General features: G+C 52.7%; 5 protein-coding genes across 5 annotated transcripts; 2 read left to right on the plus strand and 3 right to left on the minus strand.

The window, feature by feature from the left end:
* Positions 1-637: 637 nt before the first annotated feature.
* Positions 638-3,995, minus strand: CORC01_02305 (AMP-binding enzyme; the record flags this gene model as incomplete). Its single annotated transcript, XM_022613956.1, has 7 exons — positions 638-2,380; positions 2,439-2,532; positions 2,584-2,868; positions 2,924-3,027; positions 3,081-3,163; positions 3,214-3,348; positions 3,419-3,995. The coding sequence occupies 7 exons, from the start codon at positions 3,993-3,995 to the stop codon at positions 638-640; spliced, it is 3,021 nt and encodes a 1,006-aa protein (XP_022479454.1).
* A 3,646-nt stretch (positions 3,996-7,641) lies between these two features.
* CORC01_02306 (uncharacterized protein) lies at positions 7,642-8,484 on the plus strand (the record flags this gene model as incomplete). Its single annotated transcript, XM_022613957.1, has 2 exons — positions 7,642-7,762; positions 7,952-8,484. 2 exons carry the CDS (start codon positions 7,642-7,644, stop codon positions 8,482-8,484), a joined length of 654 nt encoding a protein of 217 aa, XP_022479455.1.
* A 1,676-nt stretch (positions 8,485-10,160) lies between these two features.
* Positions 10,161-11,970, minus strand: CORC01_02307 (major facilitator superfamily transporter; the record flags this gene model as incomplete). The annotated part of the gene is made up of 3 exons (XM_022613958.1): positions 10,161-11,364; positions 11,426-11,708; positions 11,781-11,970. The coding sequence occupies 3 exons, from the start codon at positions 11,968-11,970 to the stop codon at positions 10,161-10,163; spliced, it is 1,677 nt and encodes a 558-aa protein (XP_022479456.1).
* A 2,697-nt stretch (positions 11,971-14,667) lies between these two features.
* CORC01_02308 (uncharacterized protein) lies at positions 14,668-16,083 on the plus strand (the record flags this gene model as incomplete). The annotated part of the gene is made up of 2 exons (XM_022613959.1): positions 14,668-14,692; positions 14,822-16,083. 2 exons carry the CDS (start codon positions 14,668-14,670, stop codon positions 16,081-16,083), a joined length of 1,287 nt encoding a protein of 428 aa, XP_022479457.1.
* A 375-nt stretch (positions 16,084-16,458) lies between these two features.
* Positions 16,459-18,741, minus strand: CORC01_02309 (uncharacterized protein; the record flags this gene model as incomplete). The annotated part of the gene is made up of 2 exons (XM_022613960.1): positions 16,459-18,646; positions 18,695-18,741. 2 exons carry the CDS (start codon positions 18,739-18,741, stop codon positions 16,459-16,461), a joined length of 2,235 nt encoding a protein of 744 aa, XP_022479458.1.
* Positions 18,742-20,324: the final 1,583 nt, after the last annotated feature.

Raw genomic sequence — 20,324 nt, forward strand, 5'->3', positions numbered from 1 at the left:
AACAATCTGCTCTAGGGTGAAGTAGCGAAGAATTCTATCTGAGGCCAAGCCACCAACCCAATCTATAAGAACCCATCCGTCCAGTTGATGTCACCAATTCCGACAGACTGTGGGAGACAAATGGGCATCAGATCGGCACTAGGGTCTTACATACCGGCAGAAGACCAATCAAGGGACCTCCGATAGCATGGAAGATCTGGCAAACTTAACATCAAAACAGGTTGGAAGCTCGGTTTCGAGAACGAGTGTGACCTTGGATATTGTAGATTGGCCTCAAGTTCCTACCAATGCTCCTCTTCTCCATCAGATGAGGCGCAATCTTCGGATGACGCACCACTAGTAAAGTTCCTAAGAGTGAAAACCTGTGTACTTTAATTGGAGCTTTGTTGCTTCCGCTGAGCATGGTTTCGCTGTGGACGACAATAATTCCGTGCAAAAGAGTCCATTGAGAATAGCAAGTATCTGACAAAAAAAGTGTAGACGACACTCGGCAAGATGAAAACCACACAGCAATTGACTAATTCCCATCGACGACAGAAAACAACTAGAATACTCCGAACCCCATTCAACGACCCAGATCGAATAAAAAACAACATGATAATCATCCCACAAAGCCCCCAACAAGTAATGTATTGAATCAAGAGTCCCAAATAGCGCCATAAGCTGGAACACCTCTAGTCTGAAGACCATATACAACCTTCTTTGTAATCTTCTCGTTTGCAATAATGATGACGGCTTCAGCGTTGAAGCTCTGGACAAGGTTGTATCCCATCTTCACCAGGTCCGGACGACCCAGAAGCTTAGTATCGTGAATCACTGCGTTGGGAATCTTCATCTTGATGGCGTCGAGCAAGGGCTTGCCGAAAGTCTGCTCGGGCTTTGGAGTCGACCAGATCAACTGCGTCGGACAGCTCTGCTGCTGAATGTGACCGAGCAGAGGCCCAATGCCCGAACCGGTGGCGATGACAACGATGCGGTTGAAGCAAGTCGCGATGCGCATGACACCACAGGTCGGGACACCGCGAACCCAGATGTGGGTGGGGGGCTTCTGGATGCAGTTCTTGGTCCAGTCGCCAGCGTTGGAAACAACGAGGGAGAACCCCTTTCCGCGATGTTCGACCTTCTCGGGAGCGGGGATCGTGGCGAACGAGTGCCACTCGAGAAGAGGCCTTTGCGAGAGCCTGACGAAGCTGCCGTTGACGGGGACCGTGTAGTCAAAGTGCAGTCTCACGGCGTGGTCCGAGAGAACCTCGGCTTCGACGGGGACTTTCTTGAGGAACAGCCAGGAAGAGGCAATGCTCATCGTGGCAACCGCGAGCATCCAGAATCCGGGCGTGCGGATGCATGCGGCGCCCAGAGACATCTCTGCGACCTTGCTGTCGTTGGCGCCGAGGACAACCTGGACCCAGAAGAGGCCCAACATGGTCCAGCCAACGAAGCGATGGGTCTTTTCAAAGAGGTCGTGGTGTGTTTTGCGGAACCCGGGCCAGGCGAGGCCAATGGTGATGGTGAAGAGACCGGTGAGAAGCCAAGAGACGACCTTTGTAGCCACAGACTGATGGCCCCAGTTGGGACACTCGGTCAGCTGGCAGACCTCATCGCTGATGTTGGATGCCAAAAGCCAAGCCCCCGCAGAAACAGCAGCGCCCGAATGAACACCGCCAAAGTGGAAGATCTTGGCGCAGCGTTTCCTGATGGCGAGGGGCCAGGACTTTGGCACGTTGCAGGTGATTGTGTACAGCGTGTTGATAACAAAGTCCTGGCGGGCGAGAACGGCGACGACCAGGTTGATGGCCGTGAGAGTGCTGAGCCAGTTGCGCTGGAACCCGGCGAAGACGAGGGCGATGACCGCCGCGATGTTGAAGAGGCCCACGATGGTGAAGAGACGGCGGTAGACGATGGCGATGCGGTGGACGAAGCCGCGGTAGGGACGGGCGAGGCTCTTGTCCGGGACGTCGCCGGTGAGATCGAGCTTCTCGTCCATCTCGGTGAAGCTGGAGGCGGAGGACTCGGCCTTGAGATCCGTAGTGGTGGAGTTGCTGTCCGTGGACAAGGACTCTTGCGAAGCAGTCTCTCTGATGGTGACATCGGTGACTTCTTTCTTGTCGGTGTTTCCAGTCTCAGTGACCATGTCTTGCAACGCCCGCTTGTCGACTTTTCCATTCGCGGTCAGGGGAAGGGCGTCAAGGAAGTGGAACTTGGTTGGGATCGCGTAGTAAGGCTGGCGAGCTCTTACGTGGACTTGAATGGTGTCAAGATCGCAGTCCTTGGGTGCAACGAACCCGTGGATCTCGTTGCTGATGAACAAGGCGGTGGCCTTGGATACGATAGGGCAAGAGCTGATCGACGAGGTAACCCCGTCGAGTTCAACCCGGAATCCCTAAGAATAACATGTCAGGAAACTCGTTCGTATGTATGAGGGTGTGGGTGCGGCTCACCTTGATCTTGATCTGATCATCGACTCTTCCGAGGATGTCAATGGAGCCATCTTGTCTCCAGCGACCAAGATCACCCGTGTTGTACATCATGGAGCTACTTGATTGTTAGTGAATTTTTTGGAGCGGCACAGTTGTGACCTCTTACCCGTCGTTGGCAAAAGGGTCCAGCTTGTATCTCTCGGCAGTCTTCTCGGGCAGAGAGACATAACCACGAGAGATTCCATGGCCACCGGCCCACATCACTCCGGCCTCCCCAACGCCAAGAGAGTTGCCCTCAGAGTTGAGGACATATACAGTGTTGTTTGGGGTGGGTTTTCCGATTGTCAAAGCTTCACCCGGGCGGTGCAGGTGCATGGTGTTGACAATGGTGGTCTCTGTAGGCCCGCAGCAGTTGTAATAGGTTGCATGAGTGGCCCAAAGGTCAGCGAGCCTAGGAAACCCATCGTCAGTTCGACTCACTTTTGAAAGGGGGTTGAAGATTTCACCTTTGAGAGCTGGGTTCACCCGCAGTTGCAGCGACTCTGATGTTGGAATACTCCCTGGGATCGTACTTGGCCAAGATACTTGGCGTGCAGATCAAAACTTGAGCCTAGGGAGCAAGTTAGTCTAGCCTTGACGGATGTCGGAATTCCTTTGCCTTACCTCTCTCAGGCACGGTTCCCATTTTGAGCCTCTCAAGATGAGAGTTCCTCCATTGCAGAGACATCCCAGCATCTCCCATGCAGCTATCGAGAAGTCAGTATGGCCAATCAGTGATTTAGCATTTGTGACTGACCCATGTCAAAGCTGATGTTCAACACCTGGCTTACCCGCGTTCCAGGTGAAATACCCAGGCCGCCGGGCGAGAGGCATACCAGGTTGGTCACATTTTTGTGGGTGACATCCACTCCTTTGGGAGTGCCCGTGGTCCCTAGGCGCCCCGGTGAGTTAGCTTAACTGCCTTTACCCAACTCTAAAAGGACAAAGAATCATCCGCTCACCCGAGGTATAGATGACGTAGCACCCATGGTCTGGCTGAGCCAAGTCCTGGAACGGGTGAGATTGCGAGACCACCTTGTCCTTCTCCGAGTCTTCGTCAATGATAAATATCTCGCAAGGACTGCCGAGAGTCTCGAATCGATGCTTCGTCGATTTAAGACATAAGACGTGTTTCCCGCCCGCTTGCTCGAGAACAAACCGCAGCGTGGAGTCCGGCACCACGCCACCGTCGAGTGGGACGTACTGAGCGCCGCAAGAGAGAATTGCAACAATGCCAACTAGCATGTCAATGCCTCGCTTTACGACAAGCGGCACGCGGTCTCCAGGCTTGACCCCGAGATTGGTCAGTTTCCTTGAGAGCTGGTTGACTTGACGAGCAAGATCACCGTAAGTGATCTCGCGAATTTGCTGCGACGACAAGTCACGGGCCGCGGTAACATCAGGATGAGTCTCTGCATGATGATAGAATGCGGCCGTAACGGTGGGATAGCTGGACTTGATTCGTTCGCCTTGGGTGAAGGATAGAGGGGCTGGCCCAACCGGAGTTGACGCCGAGTTTTGAACGATAGCGTTCTGCATGGCTGCGGGACTAAAATAGACTGGAGGAGGGAAACGGCAAGGATAATTCCAAATGAGATGCCAAATAAAGACCAGACTATTCCAAATCCTAGAAGATCTGAAGGAGTATATGCTCCTGTTGCCTGCTAGACTCAAAACCTTGCTTGCGAGCGCTCGAAGACTTTAAATATCTTCGCCAGCCTCCTTTGGCCCCTCCCGACAACGTATAACCCCCAATCCCCTGACAACAAACTCCTCATCCTCCTTCCTGGACCGGACGAGAGAGGAAAATCTCGCACCATCACGTACATCCGTGTTGAGTTACATCACACCCAAGGTCATTCATCGGCGTTATTGCGTGAATCCTCTCACTAACGGCCAGCAGACATTAACGAACTCCACCCGAGCTCTATCGAAAGGCTCAGACTGGCACATCAGAATTCTCCTTCCGCGTTGAGAACACCTCGCAGCCATCCCGAGAGAGAAACCATGTCCTTGTCAGGCCTGCGGATGAATTTGACCGCTGAGTCTCAAACAGGAAAGTTGTCGGGTTAGACTTGGGCATCCATCCATCCATCCATCCAAGCATCGATAACATCCTCACCAGTCATCAAGGCCTGTCAACCAAGTTAGCAGCCGTTCTGCAACGTGCTGCAGGGCCCCACCTCGCAACTCGTGGGCCCTGGAAGCGGTGCTTCATGCAAGCACTTTCAACCTAGTTGCAAGTTGCCGCGTCAATCTTTACAACCAAGTCCAAGTCCACAAATGACATCGGTTCAACGCCCGCGGCCCGGCTAGCGGAGTGGATCCTCGAGTGCCGATAGGCGGGGTGGAACTTGGTTGTCACCAATAACTACCTACTTCACCTTCTCGGCCGAGCTTAGGAACGTCTGGCCGCCGGAATACGAGACCGCAAACGAAAGCAACGCAGGGTTTCATCGCCTTGATGCTTACCGATACAAGATCACTAATGACTGGTTGATGATCAGTGATCGTCCAGTACGGTCGCGCAGTAATGAGTTTTGGGGGGCTGATTATTCTTCACAGCAGCAGCGCGGAGCTCGGCATCGACTCCGAGGATCGTCGAGATTCCAGGGATCATGTCCTTGGAAACGAAATCACCACAAGCGGCTGCAGGCTTCCTCTACTGAGGCCTTGTGACCGACGAAAGCTGCCATTCTACTGGCCCAATCTTTGCGGAAAAGGCTCTGGCAATGGGCTAGGCTTCATCAGTCAATGGAGGGAGGATCCAGTCCCCAGAAGGCCCAGATCGAAATGAATCCAGGATGGCTGCGATGCAATCTAATCAATCCCTATGGGTGGATTCAAGTGGTGTGATTTTCTGCCCCCGCGATCCGTGGGCAGCAACTGGGCCAAGCTTTGAAAGCTGCTTCTGCTGCTGGTCTCTCTCTCGAGCCAGTCCCCGGTGCAACCTATGGTCCCGGGCGACAGTGGGGGACGATTTAGACGCGGATAGGGCGATTCCGTTTGCACTGCGACGTTCCGGATCTATACCTTGTTCAGAAGCTCTATATGCCGATGCAACCTCACGTCACTCATCCAAAGGCCACCAAGCGACCTATCGAGAGGCCCAAGAGTTAGCCAAGACGCGGGGAGCACATCATACAACCACCAAAAGACGCGGTTCTTTTCTCGCGCCTAAAGTCCAGAGTCCATGTCACATGTGAACGTGGCCCAGCTGTTCAGAACTTGGCAGCTTTTCGGAAAGCTGCTGGTGGGTGACAGATGCTGATGTAAAACTGTACAGATGTCCTTCTGGCTATCTCCTGACCGGTTTTCGCGACCGTTTTGACGCTTTCGTCTTCCATATCCTCGAAAAAGAGGTAACATCGACTAGGCGAAAAGAGTGAAAAGCGGGTGATCATATTGCAGTTACCGCAACGAGCCATCTCCTCCGAGCCGCTGCCGCCGTCTGCATCGGAAGCCCGACCGTAGTGGGGTCACGGAGCTTGGGTTGTGTCGGACCAAAGACTGGATTCCCCAAGGTGTTGTGAACTTTTGAAAAACTTCAGTGCGACCCCCACGCGCGCGGCAGATCGGCAACATCAACACATTGCAGGCAGGGCTTCGGTTTGTTGGCCTACAACGTTGTCCTGCATTTTGTCAAGTTTTCGTCAGCATCGTCGAGGGGCGTTTATCGCGGGAACATATTGCAATCTTGGCTTTTGGAGTCCCTGTCACGTTTACTCCGAGCGGTTTTCGAACGGGCGCGATGGTTTATGACGTCGCTCCGTCATCCTCCCTCGGTCTCGACCACAACCGATGTTGGATATGATCTCACTCGAGGTGGCTGGAATGTTTCTTTAACTCCCCTGTAACGTTTCAATGGTTGTATAGCCTGCAACTGTAGCAAAAGTCGCAAGAGGGAACATTGCCCGAGTAGTACCTGAGGGAAGAGGATCATCCAGTGTGTGGATACCTTGGCAAACTAGAGACTGTGTTAGTCGTTTGGAGCAGCGTCCGCTCGAACTTAATCGGTCAGCGATCAGATCTCATTTTTAAGAATTAAAGACCCTAACCGGCCCAACGTCCATCGATACCTTGTTTGAACTCCTTATGATCTCCACATGCTAGATGCGATATCATCAAGTTATTGTCTTGTGCAGTGCTCGGAGGGACCAGAACGGCGGCCCAGTCAGCACGCAATAGGACTTGAAGATCGCACAGATTTTGGATTCGCATCAATGAACGTCATATTTGGCATGAGTGTAGTCAAAATGAGAACCGATCATGTCTTAGACTCCTACCGCATCTAGCAGCTATTGAAAGGTTTCGTGCATGATGCTCGGAGCTATCCGTAGTGTTACAGTAAAGATCGCCAGTACTTGCATACTCCGCAGGACATATGGCAAAACGAGGAGTATATATCGCGTCTTTACAGTAGGATATTGAGTGTCGGCCTAAGTAGGCAGGAACTCACACAACTCATGTGGTTGGCGTGGCGAGGCAACAATAATTTGTCACGATATGGCGAAGAAATAGATGCAGGTAGTAAACATGCAGACTTTCTGATTCCTGCAGCTTTCAAGTCTGAGGAACCTTTTTTAGTTAGTAAACCGGTTTTTTTCTGGTGTTCCAAGTCCTCCGATCGTCCCTTTGATTCGCCGCCTAGTTCAGGGCATTCATTGTGAGTTAGCAAAGCAAATTGATATCAGTCTTTTTTTTTTGTCGAAAGACTGAGGCTCAAACAAAAGTATTCAAAGCTTTCAGCAGCTCTTTCCCAGGTTGCAAACAGAAAGAATAACAACAAACAAAACAATAACGTAGGCGAGATAGTTCGGATGAAACTGGGTCCGGCCAGGCAGGAATCGACCCTCTGGTATACACGTTTTTTTACTCCATCAGCAACACCAAGACAGCAATTTCCATTGTCTCCGACGATCAAACGCGAACACCGAGAGTATCTTCAACAAACCACGTACCAAATGACCAGTATGGTATAAACATGGAGGGAATAGTCCCCACTGGCACTGCAATTCTCGCTCCTTCCGATTCCCATCGCTACAGACAGCCCTATTCCATCAAACGCCGAATCCGAGTTCCGAAAAAGAAGCATCGTCGCTACTCCCAATCCAGAATATTCGTACCAAGACAGGAAAGTCACAATCTCGCGCTAGGTTCTCAGGATAGCACCACCAGCATCAGCATGTCTCGTTCAAGCTCTGGCAAGGTCAGCGACTCCTCCGGCGCCTCCTCCGGCAATCTCAACCCGTCTGCTCAGCCCTTCGCCCCCACGCGTGCCGATAGTTCTACTCCCTCTGACCACGGTATGTACGATAATCACGGATATCTCGGACTTCCTCATCCTCACATGTACGGATTTATTCCCCCGCCATTTCACGTGCCAGCCCCACCCCCACCATCTGGCCAAGACGATCAGCAACCCGGATCTTCACATGGACATGGTGCCATTCCATCATCTTCATCGCAACATAACGCTAACCCCCAAATCGCAGGAGATCTGGCCTACCACCAGGCCAGAGCCGTTGAAGCTGCAAACATGGCGGCAGCTCAAGGTATGCCTTATCCTGGATACGATCCCACCCACCCTCTCCAGCCTCCTATCACGCCGCACCCATTCTTCTGTCCTTCCACTTACGGCGCGCTCCATGCGGCTCATGCAGGCCCAATCCCTCCTTCTCATCCCGGTTTCTTCTTCCGTCCTGACAGCAATCTAGCCTCTCGGCCTCCCGGCTACGGCCCTGACGATCACCAGTCTTCTTCAATCGATCCAGCATTGGCTGCCTATGCCAACCACAATCCGTACACTCAATACTTCCAACATACCCCTGCGAATTCCTCTGCTGCGCCAGGTTCGGCCGGTCTCTCGGCCGGTCCCTTCAACCCACACACCCCGCCCAACCGGCACAGCAGACCCGGTCAAGCTGACCCCACACCGCCAGCGCATACGTTTTCTGATGATGGCGACTTTTACCCCGGTACTGACCCACGCTTGAAGAATCACTATCGCGCAGCGCACTCTCAGTGAGGACGTTTGGGGGAATGAAGGATTCGTCGAGCGGGAGGTGTGTTGTTGCTACGCTCCAAGGCTCTGGATGGTTGCGCTCGTTGTCTCGTGGATGTCGACAAGTGTTGCAGTGAAAAGGCGATGAGGTCACGTCATCGGACAGCAAAGATTCGCAGTTGGGCTTTTTATTTGTCAAGTCTCAACTTTGATCAAGATCCAAGCACTTCTCTCTGGTGTTTTTTTTTTCTTGCTTCAGACAAAATCCAACAAAACCTAGGCTGTGCTGGAAATGCGTAAAGACATCTTACTACCCATGGAAATTAAGGTGAGAGCTTCTGCGCGCTGCATCTGACCATCACAGGAGTAGTTTCTGGAAAAGTCCTTTAGATTTGGACGGCTTCGCGGTTGCCAAAGCCTGTCGAACTTTCAACCTGTTTCAACACGCTTTTCACCCGAAACCACTTGGGCTCGGGAACTTGATCCATACGAGGTAAAAAAAACTTTCAAAGTCCATGGTAACTAAGAAACAAATCCATTTCATCCGCAAGCCATTTCAATCAGCTGGTTTTCCAAAACAGACTTCTACTTGGCTTAAGCAGAGTAAAGTCCGATGGTTCGTTATAAAGGGTGCCTCCTCTCGCTCAGTGAGAACTTGGAGATTCAGAGTCTACATCAACGCGATAAATGGAACAAGCCAGTGTGAATCGATCCATGTAAACAAAGGCCAATCTACTGGTCTTCAACCCTATACGGTATCTGTTTGGTACACGAAAGACTCTAGGCAAATTCTGCCAAGTGCCCCTTCGAAATGCCCTGCAAAGCCCCTGCCAACACTGCTCTGGAGACGATCGATCGCATTCCCGTTGCAGCTAAGGCCTATCATACATATCAATGCTGCTTTCGATTGGGATTATTAAGAATTCCCATCTCAAAAAAAAAGCCTGGTCAATTCACCGCCTGAACATAAATGTCAATAGCATGAGATGCCACTCGCAGCGGTCAACACAGTGTTATATCTGCTCCTCATTCAGCCCTTTTCAGATGGGATTCTTTCTACATTACTTCAAGGCAGACAGTGAAAGAGTTATGGCTAATAAGAGATCAGTGCCGGGGCGGTGGTTGTATCACGTGTTAGGTATATGTAGGCACATGTAAGGTAGTATTCTGTGTATACCTAAGGTAGGAAGGAGAAGGGGTACTTGAGTTTCTTTTCTTTCCATCCTGTCACCAAGCGAACGGGGAATGTGGCCGAGTAGTTTGAGGGGAAGAGCCACTGCGGCGAACCCGAAGGTGCTCACCACAGTTGACCGTTGCTTGTGTTCAATTCCCTTTTGATGACCAATTTTTTCACTCTGGCTTTTCCTCCTGCATGAATGGATATCATTAATTGATGTAAGCAATGCAAGTAAGAATCTCTTGTTTCCTTCTTTCGCAAGTTGAGGCTATTGAAAGAGTTCTCGACTGCAATTATAACGTATATTTCTTCAGATTTTGCGCAGTGTACGTGTTGATCTTGCGTAGAAACATGGACTACAAACCTCTATGGAGTAAGCACGAGAAGTCATTCAGTATCATAAGCTAGAAACAGCACGATGGAACAGCAGAGGCACGCCGAGCTCGTAAACTCTTGACTTTGGCAGGTTTTTTCTATCAAGTTTTACCTAGTCCAGCCTCCAAGGGAAGAAAGGGACCTTGATTCACTTGGCCGCCTTCACTCTCCCAAACTGCAGCTTCTCCCATTTCATGAAACATCCACTCAAAAACGCAATAGCGCCAGCGGCCACAATCACAAACTGCAAATCTGCAATCACACTCGCAACGTCTTGAACAGCAATCGCAACCACGCGACGATCCGCAGCCGTCCAAATCTTTGAGTCAAGGCCGGCCAGCGCTTCGCGGATATCGTGATCGCTGTAGCCGAGCCCAGACAGCGACGCGTGGAGACGGTTGAATCCGAGGTTCGAGAAGACGCAGCCAGCCAGGGCCAGGGTGATGGATATACCCCCCAGCTGGACCATGATGAAGAGCGCGGTGACGTCGAGACGACGGTTGGCTGGTACGGCCTGCGTCATGATGGCGACTCCAGTCTGCCACATGCATCCGGTTCCGGCACCGATGAGGGTGCTGACTCCCATCACTCTCGCCTCGGAAGTCTGAGGTGTAATTTGGGACTGGAGGCCGGCGCCAATCATTGCCAGCGCACCACCTGCGACGTAAAAGGGGGCGTATCGGCCAATGACTGGAATGAGGCCAGCCATGACGATTGTGAAGACGATGAAGGTGAAGATGAAGGGAAGTATGCGGACGGCCGCAGCGACCGGCTCAACGCCCTTGGTGAAGGCGAAGAACAATGGCGTGTAGTACAAGGCGATTCCGTAACAACTGCCAGCAGCCATTGTGCCGAGGCCAACAAGGGAGACGGTCCGGCTTTTGAGGAGATCTGCGGGGATCGCTCTGTGTTCCTTGCTGGTGAAAAGACAAAAGTACTGTTGCGCAAGGTAGACGGCGTATATCACGCCCACAAAGGCCCAAGCCATGATTACCGAGTGCGAAGACCACTCCCACGTGGAACCGCTGAAGATGAGGGCGGAACATAGGAGAATGAAACCGGTCATGTGCAACACGATGCCAAACCAGTCGATGGCAAGTAAGCCACCGACGAGGGTCGTGTTGACGCCAACCTCGATGGGAGGCAGAGCCACAAAGTTGAGGACAGCAATAACAGCCAAGATGGGCAGGTTAAGATACATGGCCCACCTCCAAGTAGCACTTTGGTTTTCGGCAAAGGCTCCCCCGATAACTGGGCCCAGCGTAAGTCCAACCGCCCAGGACACGGCCATGATGCCTTGCACACGAGGTAGCTCTGTGGGTGTCGTGAGGAGAACGTTGACCAGGATACAACTAGCATCGCACAGTCAGCTTCGGCTGGCGACACAGACGAGGCACTCGGCACACTACTTACAGTTGGTAGATCCCAGCACCTCCGATTCCTGAGACGGCACGGCCCACGATTACGGAGTTCATGCTGGTGGCGGAACCAGACACGGCCGCGCCAATGAGGAAGATCAAGGTGTAGGCGACTATCTGCAGCTTGACGTGACCCAGGAGAGCCAGCTTGCGGACGAGAGGAACCATGCAGACTTGGGTTGCCGTATAACCCGTCGCAACCCATGGCAGAAGGTGAACCTGACCGAAGGCTTCGTAAATCGGGGGCTGGATGTTCGCGATGTTGCTAACATCATATCCTGAAAGGTAGCGTCAGGTGTTAGCCGAAGCTTGGATATTCGCAGACTTGAACATAGTTTGGCGTTTCTCACCAAGCAGCATGCCTCCGAGGACAAACGCAGACTGTATGCATGGCCAACGCCACGCCGCCATACCCTCTCTTGGGCTTCTGCTCTCCGACGCTCCCTCGACGATTTCCTTGGTCTCTGGAAGGACACTGCCAGTGTACGAGCTCCCCTGCTCGACATCACTTGCAGAAGTGGGCTTTGCGTCCGTCGCCATGGCTCCTAGGCGACTTTTCTGAGAGGTGGGTTTTTGTTTGCGTCCAAGATGGCCAAAAGCCGAGCCGCAGAACTAGATTGTGAGACAGAAAGGACAAAATACTGCAGTGTCTCCAGAGGAGAGAGTCTGAAGGCGACGGGGCACAGTCTTCTGCATATAAGCAACGCCTCGTGCCGCACTCTCCCGTCCGTCGGAGAGTTGGCATATGCCTAGGCAAGCAGGACGTGCCGTGTCTCTGCCTTCTGCGGGCGGGGAATGGCGGTGCCGCATCCATTGAATCCTTACCGCCCGCCGTATCTGCGCCGCTGCGGCATGCAATTTCCTCAACCCAACCCGCCCCCCGGCCCCCGGGACGGCCCCCATTGCAACCGAGTTCCAACGTCCAATGGTCGTTGCTCTAGCATCAAGGTCGCAATAACGTTCTATGTAGGTTGATGTGCCGGGGTGGCGGACCACAAAAGCCGTGTGATGAAAGCAAGCAAACAACCCAAATGTGGCAGAAAGTCCGAATCACAGCCGGCGGTAAAAAGTTGGACCCAACCAACGCAGTAAATTGACGTGCTTTCGCGAACCCGTTGCTGCGCCGTACTTCTTCTCTGCGTCCAACAGCCTAACGACTCACGGGTATCATTTTTTCTTTTTCTTTGGTTGAGATAAGAGGTCAGCCACTCTCAAGTCAAACTCGGGAAATGTGACAACTTGTTCATACTGCTTGACTTGGTTTCTCGCAAAAACCTCAACGCTTCAGTCTGCACAACACCTATGAGGCCTGAGATGAAGTTGAGAGGCTCTCACGTCAGCCCCCGCGATCCAATTCACTAAACCACGTCCACCCACCTTCTCGAAGCTCGACGTGTCGATAGGGCCACAAAGGGTACCTCGTAGAGCCGGTTGTGGTAAGATCACCTTCATGATTTAGCGGCCGCAACCCCCGGCCCCGACCGCGTGTCCACCTTCATTGGACCTCTGTGCCGGCAGGAATGGGTAAGAAATCCATGCAAGTGAGATGCAACCATGGATTAATTTGTGTCCCCCGACGTCGACGAATTGCAGTAGCCGCCAGGTCGGACGTTTGCTATTCCAATCTCGTTGATCGTCTGACGTCGGGCGGCTGAGTAGCCTTGGCAGACACAAAGTTGAACTTCCAACATCAACGCAAGTGGTATCGGTTTCTGAATATTAGACGCGCATGCCGCCGCCCTATGGTGGCGATGAAAGAAAGCTTCATAGATCCGAAAGCCAATGGTAGCCTCCTATCGCCCTGGGTTCGCCTCTATTCGTCCACATAAGATTTGCCAACCCTGCTGGGAAACAAGAGAAGTAGGGATTCCAGGCAGAGGGGTGGTCGGAAGAAGTCCTGGATATGTAAATTCTTGATTTTGGCAAAAGGCGCTGTAGGACAATCCCCCCTACCTTGGTCGTGAGGACGACTGTATCTGTTGTAGCTGAAGTAAGACACGAAGGAATTTTTGGACCCCAACTTCCCCGAACCAAGTCGGATGCTGTTCTGGTTCTAATGCAACCTCATGACCTGGAAGCCATGTCTTGAAATAGGAAATAAACAGCATTTGCTGCTTGCAGGTACTGAACAGCGAATATGTATGTATGTATCACACCTCATCAGTACGTCCGAACTGATCGGCGCATGGCCCCCACTTCCGGCTCCGCGGCCGAGCTGGGTTCCATCGGTCGGCGTTGCAGGATCTTCGGACTCTCTACGCAACCCCAACAAAAACCATTACATAGAGTTCAGTCAAAAGTATACACTCATCGACGGCCAGCAAAAGAAAGATCAAAAGATTGAGTGCCCAGAGGCGGATTCGAACCGCCGTCAACACGGATCGCTGTATAGAAGAACCACAACGTATCATCCTAACCAACTAGACGATCTGGGCCACCGGTAGGGTTGTGAACCCTTGCTTGACGGGGCAGGCCGCAAGTCGCTGCATCAATTTCAGTAGTGGGGTTAGACAGCAGCTCATCGATTGAGGAACGGCCAGAAAGATGCCAGTCGTCTCCTGGAAAGTGAAACTTTGCTCTTCGATATAGTTTTAATTTAATCCTGTCCGATTCTATTGTTTCAGACACTTCTATAGGGACTGGTTGTGGTAGCTCATGTGTGTTGCCATTGAAAAATTAGAGGCAAGCTGAGTCTCAAACAGACTTATCCAATCGATAGATTTCTCTTGACTCTTGAGTCTATTCATGCTTGATCGGCTTTGACAGGAATATAGGTAGACAAGTGCTCCACGAGCAGGCTGCAGCGTGCACGGAGACAACACACCTTTGCAAAGATGTGCCTAGACTATTTGCTCAGGTCAACTCATCGCTTCAGCCAAACAAGAACTCTTTCACTCAAGTAGCCGTGTCTATTCCGGAACAAGGCACAAGTCTCCGGTTTTGCATAGATGATAGGGGTCAAGTACGTTGTTCTCATTGTCATTCGAGTCAATGAATCACGAGCATTGTCTTTCAAAGCCCGAGAACCCAACTCCCAAGACACGCCACGATCCAGAGGTACTTAATTACAGCAAGAAGCCAGGCAACGAACTGTTTTCTTGGAGCATCTCAACCATCCCAGCTTTCACCAGGCTTCCAGCACCAATACTAGGATTCAACATTACAACATTTCAAGCAGTACCTCGTAAGTTTCCTTCACCCTTGCCCCGACTAACAGTCTTCTCAGCGGAGATCAAAATGGACAACGTCAACAGAAACTTTGGTAAGAGGCCGGGAGAGTCTCCAAATATGAGCTGTTCAGGAAAGCGGCCTCGTCTCACTATCAACACAACGTCTGGCGCACAAGACTCCCGTCCGGCCAACCCCCCCTTACTCCCTGACCCAGTAACAGATATCTTGTCGATCTATCGCCGAGGCCGATACATTCCCCAGCGTATGATCTCCGGAGTCGACCCTCGTACGCAGCCAATCCCCGCGTTCCTTCGACTCAACCCACTTCGACGGGCCGACCTGTCCTCGGGCAGCTTTGTAGACACCCTCCCCTCTCTCAAGTCTACTAACCTCGACAAATTCTTACGTCCTGATAGCCAAACTTGCAGGACATGCCCGCAATGCGCTGAGACTCTCTTAGGTCCGGAACCTATCGGTGCCAACGGTAGACCCGTCCCTACCGTGTGCGAGAACTGCAGACAAAGCAACATCAGGGAGCAGGTCCTCCGCAACATCGCCGCCGAGGCACTTCTTCTGCTCCACAGCGGCGCCGTCCCGGTCCACGACAGTGCAAATAGGACCCCCTACAGCCCTCCAAAGGAAGAGGAAAGCCGCACTCTCTCCTGGGAATATGAAGAGTTCCAGCCCCACAGACCATCCCTCTGCGTCCGCTGCAAGAGGCCGGGGGTGCCGTGTGCGCCCGGAAGAAGACGTTGCGCAGAGTGCATCTCCATTCTCATCGCCTTTGGCCCGGACGAAAACCCCCAAGAAGGAGGTGATGGACAAACTCACCAGCACCATAGCACCACCCCTCAGCCATCATCACGACTCACGCGACAGTCGCGCATCCACAACGGGGCGCCACAGCTTTGTGACGTCTGCCGCAGCAAGCACGTTCCCGCGGGCACGAAGCGCTGCGAGGACTGCATCGCCCCAGATACCCCGGCGACGCCGCTGACCGCCTACTTCACTTCGCAGGGCTGCATCCTCTGCGAACACAACTACGTCGTGGCCGGAAAGTCCTACTGCAGGAAGTGCCTGTACGAGGGGACCACCGGTGCCGCGCCCCTGCAGGCCCTCCACAGCCTCCCGGCGGCCGAGATCATGCAGTGCTCGGGTTGCGGCCACCAGGTCCATAGGACTCCCGAGGGTTGCTGTCGCGACTGTCGGGAGAGCGGGCCGAGCGGCAGCGGTAGGCGTCCCCAGAACCCGGCACTGGACGACGACGAGGACGACGAGCTTTTGGATCGGGGGTCCTCGATGGACACCTTGATCAAGACAAAGTGCGGGTGCGGCAAGAACTTTGCACCGCAGAGCAGGATTCTGTGCGTAGATTGTCTGGCTGCTCGCAGGATGGTAGGTAGCAGGGGGTGGCCTGCGTGGAAGAAGAAGCATTGGCCGGTGCATCGAAGGCGCTGGAATAAGAAGACGGGAGGCGCCTGATGTACGTACATTGCTAACGGGAGGTGTAGTCGTAGTCATAGTCGATCTAGCTGAACCTGGTTTCAGTTTCGAGCAAGAAGAAAGGAAGTTGTTTCGTTTGCTTAAGTCGAACTTTCTACTGAAGACGGGGTGGATGTTGGAGAAGAGGTGAGAGCCTACGTCAAAATGATACATCGGATCGCTTGAGTCTTCATGTACGATCTCATGAATAGAGTACGACTTGTAACGAGTTATCATAACGTTAGTTGGCACCTGATTTTAGGAAATTAACTTGTTTGCATGCTGAAATCCAGAGTTTTTGATTACATGCGCCATCATCCATAAACTAAGAGCCAAGGTGATAAACAGAGAGACTCTGCAACTATCTTGCCCCGTCTATGTACCGTTGGCACGTCTTCCGCCACGTTTACTCCTGTCGATATGACCCTGCAGCACCTTCTTCGTCTGCACCAAACTCCTCTTGTTCTTGTACTTGGCCTTGTTCAGCGTCATCAAGAAGTTCTTCTGGCGCGCCTTCTCCTTGTTCGTCGAACTCTTGCCCTCGGCGTCCTTCTTCGACCGGCGGATCGCCTGCGTCGACTTGTGCTCGTCGCGGCCCGGCTTGCCCTCCTTGGCCATCGCCACCCTCTCTTCCTTGGTCGTCTTGCGCAGCCTGGCGGGAGCCTCAATTTGCTCGGCCGTGAGGCCGTCGTCGGCGTGACGGGCCAGAGCCTTTTCAACCTCCTTTTGGCGCTTCGAGGTGCGGTTGCCCAGAGTCTTGTTCAGGCTGGCCTCCATGCGCAGCTCCTGGAGCTTCGCGAGGTCGGCGGGCGTGAGGATAGTAGTCGTGGCGAGCTTCTGTATCCGCTCTAGTTCGTCGGCGTTATCCTCCTCGTCTTCATCCTCAGAATCCGACCCGTCCTCTGCTGTCCTGCGCTTCTTCGGCGCAGGTTCATCATCCTCGTCCTCCGAGTGACTGACATTGATCCAGCCGCCCGAGTCGTCACTGTCGTCGGAGTCCACCTCCCAGTCCTCAGACTTGTAGCCATCTTCCTCCTCGTCTTCGTCTTTGTCGTCGCCGTCCTCTGGCAAGCCCTTGGCGGCTCGCTTGAGCTTGCGCTGCTCCTCCTTGTACCTGGCCAACAGTTCAATGCCCTCGATGCCACCAACTTCCTCCTCGCCGAATCTCTTCGTCTTCATCTCACCGCTTCTGAGACCCATGGACGCGTCCTTGCCTCGGTCCTTCCTCTGCAGCAAATCAGCGCCAACCTCTCTGTACAGAGACAAAAGACCTTTGGCCGCCATCATAGTTCCCTTGTCTTTGCTCTTTCGGTATTGAACCAGATCTTGCAGCAGTGTGTCGGTCATGGCTAGGGGTTGTCTGGCGCAAATCTCGCGGATAGCGTTCAGGCCAGCGGCGGCGACCTCGGCAGCAGCAGCTTCTGAGACGAATTCGTTGGCAATCTTCTGGATGAGAGGCTCGACGGCATCAGGAGGAACCAGGTTATGTGTTCCCTGAGCCAGAGAAGCCAAGTAAGAAGTGACGGATTCTTGACGGGGAGTGAGGAATTTGATGAACCAAGAGTACAGGCTGATGATGGTCAACTTGTGAAGACCAACCAATCTCGTCACCAACTGCAGGACGAGAAGCTTGTTCTCCTGGGAGAACTTTGTCTTGGTGTTCTGCAGGTGTTTCTGGAAAACGGTCTCAGCGAAGCCTTGAGGGTCGTGCAGCAGGTGGAAGGCGGAGAAGTTGAGCGGGTGAGGCTTGCCCTTTCCGCGCTCCTGCTTGTGGATCTTGGCAACGGCCTTCTTGTACGCATTCGCCTGCTTTTTCGACTTTTTGTTGATGCCGATCTGATGCTTCATCTTTTGCAGGTCAATTTGCTCCTCGTCGCTGCTGTCGTCCTCCAGCTCCTCCCGCTCCTTATCACCACCGAGGAAGAACCGCACGGAGCCAACGACAACCTTTTCGTTATCGGAAAGAGCTGCTTCCTTCATAACGTCGACGGTCTTGGCGTCGGTCCAGATCTGTCGCTTCCACAGCTCGCGGGTCAACTTCACGGCCCAGACAGCTTTCGGTGATGTGCGGTCGGCCGTAATCAGGTTGTAGAGAACGGTCTGGATCGTGCGGTTCAGGGGGTGGTTCGTCGCCTTGGAGTTTGCGTTGCGCATCTCGGTAAGGATCTTGCCGAACAGGAGCGTTCGCAGCGTCTTGCTGGGCGACGAAACGAGAATGGGGAACAGCGTCGTGAGGTAAGTTGTCGAGTCGATTACGTCCTTCTTGCGGAGGAGCGCCAAACTTCCGACAATTTTCTCACGCAGCTCGGGGTGCAGGACCTCGTGGTGCTGCAACAGGATCGCCTTCAGATCGTCGGGGAACGCGACGGCGTGCTTCGGGTACAGGTCGACGGTGTGCGCGAGGAGATCGACGAGGTTATGAAAGGACTCTGTGTATTCCCTCGTCGCGGTCGTCGGCGAGACGAGAAAGACCTCGCGCTGACTCTCGTACTGGCCCCATTGCTGGAGAAAGTTCTCTTCGTATGACTTGGGGTCGCGGCGGATCTTGTACTGGAGGCCGGCGCTGTGATTATTAGCGATTGGTAGGCACGATAGAACGCGCAGTACCTACAAGTCGGCATCGACCTTCTCGAGGGCGGTGACCTTGCGCTTTCCCATGGTTGCAGTCTTCGCGGCTGGAGTCGACAAAATGCGTTGGTGTCTGAGCGACGGCGGGGGGACTTGGCCGTCAAAAATCTCGACGTCGGCAACTTTTTTCGCTTATCGCTATCTTATCTGGCCCATCCATCTTATCGGCGCAGCGCAGTCCGTACCTTGAGGTACCTTACCTTATGGTGGGTCCATTGGATCGTCTCTTCCAATCAGAGGCAAGTATTCTAGTTGACCTCTTCTTTGCTTCTTAGGTAAGTAAGGTACTCTGCTCTGCAAAGCGTGCTCATACTGCGACAACACGGCTGGCTTGAAGAAAGCTGAAGTGGTTGGAGAAGGGCTAGGGGGTCCCCTTATGCTTATGGGTGAGTAAGAAGTCTTGTTTAAACGGGATTTACTATAGTTTGATGCGTATCATGTCTTTGATCCCTTCTATTCCAGTCCACGGACATGCCTACCTTATGTAAGGTAATTTGCAACTGCGGCAGTATCCATGCGGGAACATCAGAAAGTTTTGTTGCCAACTGTTTCCGTATCCTGCGTTAGATTACGTGAAAGACTCAAAGTGGAAACTAACTCGCTATGAGTTAAATACCAACTCTCATTTGGAAGTAGTTGATTGCTTTTGCTCCATCAAGAAGTCTTTTGGCTGTTGTTGCTTGATCCTATGATCCAGCACATTCGGATTAGTCTTTACAGTGAAGCAAAGGCGTAGTAACAAAAGCGCATTCACCCAATATGAGACTGAGTATTGTTATTTTTGGATCTCAGACGGCCAAGGCAACAGGCGACCATTCGCAGTTGCGTGGCATCCAGAAAGTGGGCCGGCCCCTTGCTGGAGTAAGTTCAAAAATGACTCTTCATCGCTTTCGCTAAGCGCCACATGAAGAGGGCCAAATCCATCTTGTGCAGGCATTTTGATGTCGGCGCCATGCTGAACAAGCAGGCAGATGAAACTGAGCTTGTCACTGCCTGCCTTTGAAAGATGTGTACACCGGGGCTCGCCGTCTCTATCTCTGTCGGATTGGAAGTCCAATTCGACCTCGAGTCAGGGCAAGCGCAGGGACCATCAACGGGTCTCTATATCAGCTTCCAACTGGCCGGCTAACCTACGGTTAGAACCTCTCTTTTCCTCTCCGCGCAGAGAATCAATATACAGTCAATTGACCCTTCGTCACCCCTCAGAAGTACGGCTCGAACCAGTTACCCTGTGATACGCATACCAACAATCTTCGTCCTCGCTTTCATGTCCATCATCCAACGCCTGCTAGCGAAACTGGCTGTGTATCTTTTCGTGGACTTTCTAGAGAGTATTTGAAACCAGAAGGAGTAGGGTTGTGGCACGATTGGTTTCGAGAATGCTTCTAAAAACAGGCGTAAAACCATCGAAACTCACTAAGCTTCCTTAATATGCCGGTCCTATAACTTCCTCGTGAGAAGTTGTCGTACGCGTCGCTTTCGCAAACTGAGGACCGGCAGTTGTACCATTCTCGTGCAGGATTATTTATGCCAACTCAATTCCCATGAACATCTGTAGTCCTTCGATTCAAACCGCATTCACTCAACCTCTTCAATTGCAGCAAAAAAAAAAA

Source organism: Colletotrichum orchidophilum, assembly GCF_001831195.1.
Source record: "Colletotrichum orchidophilum strain IMI 309357 chromosome Unknown Scaffold_13.1, whole genome shotgun sequence".
Lineage (NCBI taxonomy): Eukaryota > Fungi > Ascomycota > Sordariomycetes > Glomerellales > Glomerellaceae > Colletotrichum > Colletotrichum orchidophilum.